General features: G+C 36.2%; 1 protein-coding gene and 1 long non-coding RNA gene across 6 annotated transcripts in view; both read right to left on the reverse strand.

Annotated features, from left to right (window-relative positions):
• The window catches only part of LOC130216498 (uncharacterized), a 29,906-nt gene extending 19,668 nt beyond the window's left edge, over nucleotides 1–10,238 (reverse strand). For 2 of the 3 annotated variants that reach the window (XM_056448397.1, XM_056448395.1), the window contains exons 1-6: nucleotides 10,001–10,238; nucleotides 8,383–8,694; nucleotides 3,781–4,089; nucleotides 2,261–2,374; nucleotides 1,849–1,899; nucleotides 530–574 (exon numbers count right to left, since the gene is read on the reverse strand). In XM_056448397.1, coding sequence (XP_056304372.1) covers nucleotides 530–574; nucleotides 1,849–1,899; nucleotides 2,261–2,374; nucleotides 3,781–4,089; nucleotides 8,383–8,694; nucleotides 10,001–10,046 — 877 coding nt within the window. In that variant the 5' untranslated portion in view covers nucleotides 10,047–10,238. The remainder of the gene's footprint in view (nucleotides 1–529; nucleotides 575–1,848; nucleotides 1,900–2,260; nucleotides 2,375–3,780; nucleotides 4,090–8,382; nucleotides 8,695–10,000) is intronic. The other variant, XM_056448396.1, reaches the window with a different exon arrangement.
• An 829-nt stretch (nucleotides 10,239–11,067) lies between these two features.
• Nucleotides 11,068–13,019, reverse strand: LOC130216323 (uncharacterized). Of its 3 annotated transcripts, XR_008835787.1 has the most exons (7): nucleotides 12,990–13,019; nucleotides 12,693–12,822; nucleotides 12,237–12,295; nucleotides 12,084–12,143; nucleotides 11,769–11,879; nucleotides 11,627–11,691; nucleotides 11,068–11,184 (listed from the first exon to the last, which is right to left on the reverse strand). It is a non-coding gene; the product is annotated as an uncharacterized LOC130216323 (long non-coding RNA). The 3 variants fall into 3 exon arrangements; XR_008835789.1 differs by lacking the exon at nucleotides 12,990–13,019 and having other exon boundaries at nucleotides 11,769–11,854; nucleotides 12,693–12,799; XR_008835788.1 differs by lacking the exon at nucleotides 12,990–13,019 and having other exon boundaries at nucleotides 11,769–11,857; nucleotides 12,693–12,799.
• Between the last annotated feature and the right edge of the window lie 759 nt (nucleotides 13,020–13,778).

Raw genomic sequence — 13,778 nt, forward strand, 5'->3', positions numbered from 1 at the left:
TGTTGCACACATCCTAAAAATGAATGGATCTCAAAATCCCAGCACTTTTCACGTCCAGGGTAAAAGCTGTTTCAAATGGACATTAATTATGGACATACTAAAAAGCAAAAACTAATATGTACACAGGGAACAGCTGGAGATGATCAGACTGTGATAGGTGCAGTGGTATATGAGATATGCAGTTTGGAAACACACAACCAGAATGCCCTCTAGTGGCCATAAATGGCAAGACTAGAGGTGACTGTAACAGTTAAGAAGATGAATAAAACCACATACAGTGGCACAAACAAAAAGATGCAAGTCAGACTGATCAAATATACACAAACTAATCGAATTTGTCAATATCATGCAGGTCAACACTGAACAATCACAGACTTCAGTTATTACTTCTCAAAGCCAATTTCAACAGAGCTGGTGTTAAAAATAGTTTATACTGACTATGAAATCTTCAATGTGACGCCTCTGCTGTAGGACAATGAAGTACACCACACACAGCTCCATACTTTACATAGGGTATTTTAATACTTGCTTTTCAGACTTTGCTGTTCGGGGATCTCCACTTCATGCAGCTCCACTTTTTAGCAGCACAAAGAAACAGAAGTATTATAAATACTTGAAAAAACTTATGCATTTGGACTAATCAGACAGAACACATTTTGAACACGGTATAGCTTTAAACGAAATAGAGAGACTGCTTGATAAATCTAAAAAGTATCTATGGACAATTATGTAAAACATTTGTTTTATTGTAAACTACAAATGACATTTCTTCCAAATTTCAAATATTGTTGTCACTTAAATCCTTTTCATTTGTAATTTTTTTGGCATCAAATGACAAAATGACCAATGTTTTAACTTTAAGAAATCAGTATTTGGTGGAATAATCTTGATTTTCAATCACAACAAATAAAGGAAATAAACATACATTTTCTAATGACAACAATAAAATGACAAATTATATTTGAAATTCAGAATAAAGCTAATTTTGCTGTAAATGTGAAAAATATGTATTAATCTAATAAATGCTTGAAATTATGCAATGCAATGATAATTGCTGAATGTTTTGGATAACAGACCTGATGATACTGATAAAAGTACTGTACTAAACATTATTTGTTTTATATTTAATATATTTAAGTGATCAGAAATCTCAAATTCATATAAAAATCAAAGCCATGAAAAACACAATGATTATGGTTCTCAATTTAGATTTTTGTTTACGTTAAAATCTATTCTTTCAGAAACCCACAAATTGCTGTCACTGAATATCTTGTCTATCACAAAACAGTTACCAAATTTGAAACTTTAACCATCAAGATTTTTTATATACTTTCTCAGGATTAGAAAATATTTGATTTATAAAATATTAAACACAATATATGAAATATGTAAATATGAATCTCAACATCATAACTATATACGACCCCAAAGAAAAAGTTGGGACAGGATGGAAAGCAAATAAAAAAAGAAAGTAGTGATTTTTAAATTTACTTTGACTTGTATTTCAGAGTTCAATACAGCAATATTGTTCATTTCAATATTGTTCTCATTAAATCTTTTTTTATTTAGTAATTTTTGGGCATTAAATGACAACATGACCAATGTTTTAACTTCTGAAAACAAAATCAGTGTTTGGTGGAATAACCTTGATTTTTAATCACAACAAATTAAGGAAATAAATGTACATTTTGTAATGACATTAAAAAAATACAATTTATTATAGAAATTAGAATAAAAAATAAAGCAAAGGTTAACACTGTACTCAAACCCAGACCTGAAAATATGAAATATAAAATATGTCTTAAACTAATAAATGCTTGTACTTCATGGTAGTTTTGGATAACATACCTGGTCTTGTGTTAAAGATTCCACACAGCGTATTATCAGCAGAGAGAAAGCCTGAGAAGGCAAAATAGTAGAATTCTGCTCTAAAATATAAGTACTGTACTAAACATTATATATTTTATATGAAATAAAATTATTTAAATAATCAGCAATCTGAAATTAATTTAAAATCAAAGCCATGAAAACCACTAGGATTAAAGATCTCATTTTAGAATTTAGATTTTAGAATTTTAGATTTAGACAAATTTTTGTCACTGAATATCATGTCTATCACAAAACAGATATGGAACTTTAACTGTCAGGATTTTTATATACTTTACAGAATTAGAAAATATTTGATTTGATTTATGATTATACAAACTTTCCTGTAATACAATACTTAATTTTCTCCTGTTGTCTTGACTGTTATACTCACGTCTTATATCAGGTAATTTATGGCGATAGTAAAACGCAAAAGCCGCTGCTCCTGCAAACACCAGCAGAACAATGACAGATATTCCTGCCGCAGCACCTGGAGATAAACCTGAACCTGATCAAGAAAAACAATCAGAAATAAACATCGTGAAAATCAACGGCACCATAAAGTGTAGTAGACAAGACTACACTACTACAACAGTGTAGTAAAAAGAGAGATGAAGGTGTCTGTAATTTAAATCAGCTTCAAACAAATTAATGTATCCGTCATCATGAAATGATCAGATTGTCAGCAGTCACTGTAAATTTTCAGGGTAAAATTCTCCTTTACGGTTTTATTTTTTAACATGCTAGTTAAGGTGAAATGTATTGCATTTGTTTAGCAAAATAATCTACTGAAGTTTATTCAGATACACACATGCGTTCAATCAAGTGTTAACAAACAAGCTTTGGCCTTTACAATATGACAGGCAGTGGATGTATAAAAAGCTCACAGAAACAGCCTCTAATAATGCATGGTTTCCGCTACATTCATTCTGCCATGGCGGGGCACCACACCAGAATTCATCCCGCCACGGCTACATTACAGCTTCTCATTCAAAACATTCAGTCATTGTTGTTGTTGTTGTTTTTTTTATAGCGGGTTATAATCGCACCAAAACGCATTAAAAGGTAAGTGAATTATAACAGCACAAACTTTTCTGTAACCGTAGTAGTGCAATGCATTATTTGTTTAACCCTTTAAGGTGGCGTCCTGACTGACTGACAGGTGCGTGATGCGTGAGGCCAGCAAACACGACGTAGCTTTCAGTTAAGATGAACACGGTTTCCATAATTATACTTTATTTATAGATAAAGGTCTGTGGCTCTGCATACAATGACTTTTTATCTTGCTGGAGTTTATAGCCGTTTCACTTTACTTCAGGACGTGCTAATGCCGCTCTGTAGGTCTATTGGAGACATTCACAAATATTCCTATCAAACCGTATAAATGTTGGAGACATACTTGTTACATAAACGCACTTCAGCAGTGTTTATTTGAGAGCGCACAAGAAGATCTGTGCTTAAGCAGTGTATATTTGAGGGCGTGCAGTGCAAGAAATTTTGTGCACAAGCAGAAGAAATAAGCGTGCAAGCAAAGAGATTCGCATGCTCGTATTACATAAATGTGATCTCGACTTGTAATACTGCACTCACGACATTTCTATATTTGTCATTGAAAATAACGCCATAGGTAGTTGGTAGATTTGTAAAAAAGACCTGCCGCCACAGCTGGAAAAAATCCTAGAGGAAACACTGTAATGCATTCGTTTGTAAATACATTTATGGAAAACATCAGTATATGTTGAAGCAAATTCTATGACTAATGTTGTGAAACTAACTTTGTATAAGTGTCCAAAACAGTATAACTAAAATTCAGTTAAATTTGTAAAACATAAAACATGTATATATATATATATATATATATATATATATATATATATATATATATATATATATATATATATAAAATATCCTTACCATTGACAGTAACATTGAATAACCACTCTGAAGTCCCATAATGGTGGTTGATTTCTGCTTTATAAACTCCAGTGTCTGTGGTTTTGATGTCCATGATGGTCAGAGATCCAGTCTGATTGTTCAGCTCCAGTCCATCTTTGAATTTGTCCCTGGTGATCTCACTTCCATTGGATATAGCAATTAAAAACGACTTATTTTTAAACCACCTCATTCGAATTATTCTCTTCATATCAGTAAAATTGGTGTTAAGAGTCACAGTCTGTCCCTCAATCACGGACACTGACACGTTAATTTCAGCACCAAACACACCTGCAGAACAAACAGAAACAGCATCTCAGAGACTGAAACACTTCTGGGAATGTTATAGAAAAAGAACTTAAAGAGAGAATTTAGTCTTGCCTTATGAACATAATAAACATAAGTGTAATTTTTCAGCTAATAATCATGTTGTATTTTGACCGATACAATGAAAAAAAAAAGTATATTATATGCACTCATGTAATTCATAAAAATAACTTCTGGGCTATGTACGTAACCCTCGTCCCCCAAAAGAGGGAACGAAGATGTTTATGTCAAATTGTTCGACTAGGGGATTCGTTTAGAAGCACTAATCACTCTAATTTTATAAAAACAGACCAATGGAATGCCCATGAAATTGGCAAGTGCAACTCTCACAGGTGTAGCCACTCCGCTATTAGGCATATAAAGGTCTGACCTTGCACAGCGTCTGTGCGAAAGGACTCACTGGGATAAAAGTGTATTCTTCCGCATGCTTGCTTTCACAGTTTCCAGCTGTGAACCAGTGCACCCATGCCAAGTGACCAGGGAAGACACAGCTGGAAGTGGGTGGATTTCTAGAAAACACACAGGGTGACCTGGGTTTTCCTGAATCATGCCCATAGCAACAGGACCGCACCAGGGGGGGGCCACCATTCTGCTGGTACCACAAGCTGCTGTGAGAGCATGTAGGCTACGCGTTGAGCTAACCCGGAACGGTATATGTCCCAATCAGAGAGGCACATAGTGCCTGCGGACGTCATACCAACGGATTATACCAACAGGTCAGCACTGACACGGGGGCCCACCGACATACCGTTTTAGTTCAGCTCCATCCCAAGAAAAGATCAACTCCACACGAAAGGGAGAGGACTCTTTTTTTCAGTTGACCTGAATGTGATACCGGAGCATCATGTCTCTGTGCTTCCTCGTTCAGACCTGAAAACGAGCTTGAACAGCCAGTCATTGGGATAATCAAGACAGTGGATGTCTGCAACCACAGAGGTAACAGTGCATTTTCACAAAATCTTTGTGATGACCCGTGGGACGGAGAGAGGTTGACTCTCTGTACTGAAATGTTCGACCATCGAGCGCAGACAGAGGCACGTGGTGTCGAGACATAAGCACATGCCCTCAGGTCAGATGCTGCAGACCAATCCTGAGGATGGACACATCCAGGAATGTGCTATTGCACAGGCTTAGGGCGTACTCACACTATGTACAGTTGCCTTGAACCGGGCCGAAGAACACTTGTCCCCTCTCCCGTCTCCCCTGATGGCCCGCACTCAAATGGCATTCGGGCCTGAGCACGCTTACATCATCGATGTAAGATGGAGATTTCTTTATTTATATCGTTTTAGTGGTTTGGGATGCAGTGATACACAGTCAAATATATCGTCGAAAACTTTTGATGCTCATAAACAATCATAAAGTCCTCGTGCTGCAGGAATTAGGAGGTTTGCTGAAGGTGCAACTGTTGTGCAGTGAGGGGTTGCGTCTTTAATAAACTACGATAGATTGCGTTTATTAAACAGTAAGAATGAGTATTAAACACATATGAAACGGTCCATTAAAAGTCAGGTCTCGCCTTCAATTTCGGACTCAGTCATGCTTTTAGTGCTCAATCACACTAAAGCGTACAGCGTCAATGCCCAAGTAAACCACGCTCTGGCACACCTCTTCCAACCGGGCCAGAGCCGGCCAAATGAACCTTGCCTGAGCCCAATTCAGAGCACTCACACCTCTCAAACTATCTGGGAAACGGGCCTGGGCACGGTTGGAATAGCATAGTGTGAGTACGCCCTAAGTGAATGGCCACTTGCGAAGAAGATAACCATTCAAAAAGGGCACAGAACCAGGATCGGCCATTAGCCACTACCCTTATGGGATGCAATGAAGAAAGGTTAAGAAACACACACTCCATCTTGGCTGGAGGAGAGGCTTGATTGTGTCCTTTGCCAAAGAACAGCAATTCCTTTACAAGACAGAGGCAGCTGCGGATTTTAGCTACACTAATTTCGCATAGTCGAGTCTGATCGTCCCAATGAGCCACTATGCCAAGCTGAGCAGTGCTAAACAGGCTGACATAGCCAGTGCCAGTGACACCATCTGAGCTCGGGTGGGAGTACCCACTTTGGAAAACAGCATGTCCTGAGGAAGAGTATGCAAGCGTGTTGCTACGCTCACCTGCTCCGAGCGTCCCGTACGCAACCTCCTGGCCATTGGCGAAGTATTGTGTCAAGGCTGAAAGCTGGAACGCAGTGCGTCCCCGGCTCCCAGCACTCGAGGGTTCACACCCAGTGGGAAAGAAACTGCTTGCATGGGTGTGGGACATAAACTCATAGTGATCAACTGAGGGGGAACTAACGTCTGATTACAAGTATATCAAAAAGTAGCTTTTAAAAAATATTTAATAATGTAAAAATAGACTACAAATAAATCTATTATTTCGAACTTTCTTTTTTATTAAAGAATCCTAAAAAGTAAAAAAGTTTCATAGTTTTCTCAATACTATGAAGCAAGAAAAATATACTTTCAGCACTGCTAAATTGTAAGAATCATTATATCTGCTTTAGTGTTCAACAGAAATTCAAACTGGTTTGAAACAAGAGGAGTACATGGTAGCAGAATAGTAAACTATCCCTTCAAATATTTTATTCTGAGACTTTTATTCATATTTTTCTTGTCTTTTGTCATATTGTTTTTCTACCTCAGATTGTGATGGACCTGGAATGCGACACCAGTTAAGACTGATTTATACTTCTGCGTCAAGCGCACGCGGACGTGCACTTCTCAAAAAATGTAGTAGCACGTAGCGCAAGCTCTGTGATTGGTCAGCTTGGTAGCGCTTACGAGAGTAGGCAGAGGTGATAGCCCAAAGCAACGAGCACAATGCAACTTATGTTTACAAGTGTGGAGACCCGTGAAGGAGCTCTAGATGGAGACTGTTGTTTTGTTTATCTTATGATTAAAGTTGTTGCAGGTCTGCCGATTCCCGCCTCAAAATGAGCGAGTTTGAGCCACTGGTACATTAAGGGTGCTTTCACACCTAGACTTTTGTTTTGGAACCAGTCTCGTTTCCCCAATTAGCATGGTTTGTTTGGCATATGTGAAACCAGAAATCGTGGTCGGATCTGCGCCAAAACAATCGGTCCGAGATCGCCTGAATGAGGTGGTCTTGGCTCGATTGAAACGATCTCTGGAGCAGATCGATTGTAGTGAGAAAGCGATACGATCAAAGCCCCGCTATATCACAGTGTATTATGGATGTGTCATAGGCATATGGCTATATGAAGAGAGAATTATGAGCAGGGCGGGAGGTCATTCCAACTGGTAAATGTGCGTTTTAAGTAAAATACGAAAGTGAAAGCATGTTAACTATTAATGAGAGCTGTTTATCCATTAGGAAAGTTGACTGAACAGCAGTCTTGGTTCATCTGCTATTTCTCACTATAATGTAAAGCCTATAATGCATTAGCCAACTGCTATTTATGAGAAAGTCTTACCTCTGCTCTATATTTAGTGACGACATCTGTGGGTGTCACCATTCAAAATGAAAGCGCAGCTTTTGCTTATTTTGTCTTATTGCTCATCGTTACATATTAAAATAAGGATGCATGACAGCTGAGCGGGACAAAATAAACCGTGAAACTCTGACCAATGTGAGGAGGAGGTTTACTCACACATGACTTGTTTTAGCTATTTTGGTCCGTTTAGAAACTTTGCCATGTGAAAGTGAACCGTATCAAGAACAAAGAGCAACATTGTAACAAGTTTAATCCCTGTTTCGGAACAAATAAATCGATTCACAGGTGTGAAAGCACCCTAAGGTAGCATTCAGAAAAAACACCAGCGAAGAAACTCGATACAGAGGAAGATAAATCACTGCCAGATAGTGTTCGGAAGGGTTACTGCAGAGCAACCGAAACAGCGCAAAAGTATAAATGCACGGCTACGCGCATTGCATGCGCCGCGGGTTACACCGATCACTTGACAATCTCACTGTAGAATTACAATTAATGACAAAAATAACGTTTGGAAATGTAAATTGATATTTTAAACTCTCTACATGCTACATAAAAATATAGACATAACCATCTTTAAACCTTTTTCTGGTGAATATTAGTGGCCTTAGACTTTTGCACAGTACCCTATATACTACTGAAAAATTCAGATGGCATTTAGAGGTTTTTGCATCTGCACTCTTCAAATAGTCATGGAGTATAACAGCACTGAACAACTGTGATATTATAAAAATAAAATCTCTAATTCAGTTTAATTTGTAATAAAAACAAACAAACATGAAAACAATTTTAAAAAACTCACTATAGACGGTAACGTTGAATAACGTATATGAGGTCCTGTGGTTGATCTCTGCTTTATAAAGTCCAGTATGATTGGTTGTCAAGTTCTTGATGGTCAGAGATCCATTCTGATTTTCCAGCATTAATATATCTCTGAATATCTCTGTTTCATTGTTATATGAGGTGTAATTTCCAGCCAATTTAGCAATGATTAGATCTTCAAAAATCCACTGTATAACATTGATATTATCTATTTGAGTATGATGAGGTTTTAGAGTCACATAATTTCCCTTCTTCACTGGCAATATCTGCACTTCATCAGCAGCAAACACACCTGCAGACAAAGAGACACAGTCAATAACAGATTCAACTCGCTGCTTTAATAGTTAGAAATCATTTAGAAAGAGATCATTTAGTGCTTATTTAAAAAATGTATTGAACCTTATATCTCTTTGTATGTTTAAAATGTAGTTAAATAAAGAATGTTGCCAGATTTAAAGGTTTTGGAAATCATCCACTAACACTTAAGTTAAAGCAAAAGTTGTTCACAGTTAAGTTAGTGTAATTCACAAACGCAAAGGTTCACTGTTTTCGCGCATTAAATTGTAAATTGTTCTGTTGGTTCTAAAAAAAGAATTTCACATTTAAAGAATAAGATGATAAAGAGTAGCATTTCTTTTTACAAATGTAAGAAAAGTGGGCACCATTATGCATATCTTTAGGCCTGTAAACAAGCTCTGGGAGTTCTCTGTGATGGAAATGGAGAGAAAATTTGACAAGACCCCTGTAATATATCTCTTTGGGATGGAATTAAAGTCTAAATTGAAAGTGAAATTAAAATTGATAAGATATTCGATCCCTGTATTTAACAAAATTATAGGTTTTATTTCTTATGCATCTAATGTACTCTATTAAATTGGTACCCTCCAACATTTGCTCAATCTCAACATATCATAAAATGATACATTGCATGTGGGATATTTAACCTATAGTAAAAAAAAAATACCCCAGTTTCTTCAAGAGCTGGCATATTATGTTTTAAATCCTTACCTATTGACACAGTAACACAAATGAATCACGAGTGGGAAACAATCCTGATACTCACTAAATTAGGAATTAATCCATTTATATAAATATATATTTATTTTTATTTTTTTTTAATTCCTCAGCAAAAATAACAAGGTCACAGACAAACTAAAGGCTTCATATCTTACCTTAACTCTTAAGATAAAAGATATTTCTAAAAATGACAATGGAGTTACAATGAGCCTATCTTCATAGATATTTAAGAAATAGAAATTAAGTCAATTTATATCAAAAGAGTGATTTTTATTATTATTATTACCAATATGTATTATGACCAATGTTATGGACAGAATGAATTCTATAGATTGTGTACCTGTATGAAATTATTTTTAAAAAATCATAATCTAGAGCCAGAATAAACATCTCTGTAGAATGACCCGTAAATTTGTCAGTCATGAAACAATACAGCATTACCCTATTGGTTTAAAATGCTTTTTAAGACTTTTTCAACTTGTGTTTTCCCTTAAATAGAACATCAAAAACAACTTTTCGGGGTCAACGTAAAACCTAATGTAGGCTATTAATAAAGAGAGAAAGAAAAATCACACACTTACCGTATGTTGGTAACAAAAAAAGGATGATCTCTAAAATGTTCTTCATATTATTGCAGACCTAACGTTACATATACTTTATAAAAACAGCCACGTCCAACGCGTTCAGACAGTCAACAAACTTGGAGATTCGTGAAGACGGGACTTCATTTATTATAGTATATAGTTTAAGTATAAGAAGTATAAGAAAAGTTTGTTAACAAATCGAAGTCCACTGAAACGTTTAAAAGCTGCTATCTCATTCCTTTTTCTTCTTGTTGTTGTTGTAGTGTTACTGGCGGCAGACCAACTTACATGGTGCATTCCGCCACCTACTGGATAGGAGTGTGGCGCGCATAATGTAGAAAAAGCACGAGATCATAGATAGATGATAAGAATGGAGGGGATGAGATTACCAGAGGGAAGAGAGAACAGGGAGGAGGAAAAAAAACATTTTAATACCTAAATAAATTTACAATTCCTTTATTTTGATAAACCATTCTTAAATTATATTAATCAATTTTATTTCTTTAAGTACTTAATTAATTGCAGTATTATTTTAACTTGATTTGAACCATTCCCAGCAAACATTTGGACGTCCGATTACCGTTGAAAAGACGTCGCTCCGCCACGTTGCGTCCTGGTTGAAAAGTAGTGCCAAAATGAAAATCCAACCGACGTCTTTTACGTCTTCTGGCCGTGAATCGCACGTCTTTTCTACACGGTCCCTGCACGTCAAAATATGTCATGTTCTGGACGTTTTCTGGCTGTTTTTAAAACGTGTTATTTCTTTATAATAAGTGTTTTAATAGCCTAATTATACATATAAAACAATCTAACTTATTATTTAAAGCTGTGAAATGCAATCAGGTCCAATTTCAGACCAGTTATACCTGAACGTCTTTATAGCATTGTAATCACGTGAAAATCATAATTAATACATTATGTAAGGATGCAATAGTGTTACGATTAAGCAAATTATTTATTGTGCATATAGTAACATAGTAACAGATGTACATCACTGTTGAACAGACACGTCTAATAAGAATAAACAAAGCAACAACACAGAAATATGGACAACACAAGTGAAATGTTATTTTAGAGTCTTTATTTCTAATATTCTTCAGCTCTTCCTGGAAGGTGCTTGCTGTGTTCCTCCATTGCAGCATCTTTTTCTGTGTCTAGCATCTGGACTCACTTCACAGCATCTGAGGGAGGAGAATATGATTTTGTATTATCCTACAACTAAAAACGTACAATATATCAAGAATTACTGTCATGTTTTGTGAATGAACAGCAATGCACCGAGCAGTATCTAATGTCAATACATACACATTCCCTACTACTCATCATTTTACAACTGTCCATATCCACACATCCACAGTTTTGTGACAAGCAAAGACTGTCATTCATGGCTTACACTAAAATTATAATTTAATATTTTTAGTCTGCTTGACAGCCTGAGTCTGTACAAACATTTTAAAACATCTTATAGACATGCCTAATGTTCAGGAGACGTACAATGATGAATAACAGATGAAATCTATAGTTTAAATAATATAACATACGGGGTTAATTGTTGGGGTAGTAAAACATATTTTCCTGAAATATTGTGCAGAAATAAACAAACAATGCAAGATAACTATGTACCTGTTTATCAATATTTTAAATCAGGCTCGGACAGAACATCCACCAACTCCGGACAGTTGCTGAACCTAAATGTGACACCAAAATCACAGTCAGAGCGATCCAGACAGACAGAGACACACATTCTTTCACATTTCAAACTTACACAAATGCAGTTCTTCTCTTCAGCTTTGATGAACACTTCACAGGATCTCGCTCTCAGAATCCAGTCTCTTAACTTAACATGTAGACCTGCTGGAGTCCACAATGACAATTACTGTAACAGAGCAATAGCTAACATCAGGCTTATGATGACGTTAACGTTTCTAGTTGCAATTATTTACTAAAGCGTTTATCAGGATACGCAGTAATAAGATCACAATACTCACCACAGGTATAAAACTAGCTCTAGGTTTGCAAATGTGAACTCATACACATTATACACCTAAATACACTTTTAAGCAGTCAACAAGTTTCTCACCTACTCTGGAGTGTCCTCAGGGAGTGGGATGACAAAGGATCATTTGCACTGGAGACAATTCTACAGACAAACAAAACAACAGTGAGAAAGGTAATAATGAAATTATTTAATGAACAGCAAATAAATAAATGCAAAGCCTTATATGATTCTTACAGTTGGCCTGGAGAAAGAGTATTGAATTCTGTCTGACAGATGACTGACTGTTATTCACCCTGCAAGACAAATTTGAACCTTAATGCAGTTTAATTAATTACAGTACAAAAACTATTTTACAGGAGCAGTTAAAAGAAAAGTGGTTAGACTTTACCTGTTAAATCTCCACATGAGCTAATAACACCTACATGCATTTATTTACCATTTAATGTTAGTGTAAAATATTAAGTAAATAACTTTTTTATATACATGCTGATAAGTTTTGCTCTTATTGTTAATGACAGCCTATTAATGTAGGCTAAACTAAATCATTAATACTGGTATGGTAATAAATGCTGGAGACATATCTACAATAGAATGATAGTATATAGCTTTTTGTTAGCTTTTCTAACAAATTTGTGCATTATTATCATTATTAAATTGTTTTATTTATACACCATTCCACTCCAAACTCACCTGAAATGGTCATTTTCAGCTCTGACTGAACACACAGCAGGTGGATGATGGACAGAGATGCTGGAAAACATGTTGACCAGCTGTCTTCGAGGACCAGTGTAGGGAACCCCTGATAAACTGCGCCAGATTCCTGTAATAACATGACATATTGCTCAAACGCGACTTACTTTTAGCATAACGGCTAATTTTAGCCAAATCAAAGCAACTCCACATCGCTACTGGCAATGTGCATCATTTATTTCAGTTCCTTCGTGTAAAACTCAATAATTTTATTAAACGAATACAAACTGTACTTACACGGTAGAAGTCTTGTGATCATTGTCCAACTTTTCGCCGCGTCCTCATGTTCTCGTGGTGCTGGACAAAACCGGAAGAAAATTAAATTTGAAAACAGTGCCCTAGAATCCCGCGGCTGCGGGATTATGTTAGTCATATCGCGAGATTTGTTAGCGTTAGGTGCAAAAAAATTAATAAAATTGCATTATGGTTTTAGAAACAGTGACTTTACTATCCTTTCACCGCACAGGACACTTTATGAATGTAATTGGTCAGTTGACAAGATGTAAATAAAAGTAATTTCTGTATTTCATAAAGATAAATCTGTTTTTAATGAGTTTAGATGCCTGAAATCTGTCCACGTACCCACTTGGGACACACATATATTAAGTGTATACCCAGATGTAAGTGCAATACTTTTTAATATTTCATAATTTCAGCAAGGGTATATGATGGACTATAAATGCACATGTAAAGGACGTCATTTGTGGACTTAATCAGGACATGGTATATATTAAACTACATGTACATAAAATCGTAAATACACGCAACCCCAATATAAATAGACACGTTTAAATGTTTACAAGCATATATTAATGCATTTTAGGACATGTTGTGCATTGGTGCCGTGCGGTCGCGACGAATTTTGGCTGTGGAAAGCACGTCGCTTTCAGACCATCAGTACACAATTGATGCCGTCGCGGAGCGACATCTTTTGGCCGGGGAAATCACGTCGTCGTCCGACCAATGTTTGCTGGGTTTCCTAATAAAGTCTGAAGTGACAGATTATTTATCCCGTATAAGTTTAAG

This window comes from Danio aesculapii, chromosome 22 (genome assembly GCF_903798145.1).
Source record: "Danio aesculapii chromosome 22, fDanAes4.1, whole genome shotgun sequence".
NCBI classification, from domain to species: Eukaryota; Metazoa; Chordata; class Actinopteri; order Cypriniformes; family Danionidae; genus Danio; species Danio aesculapii.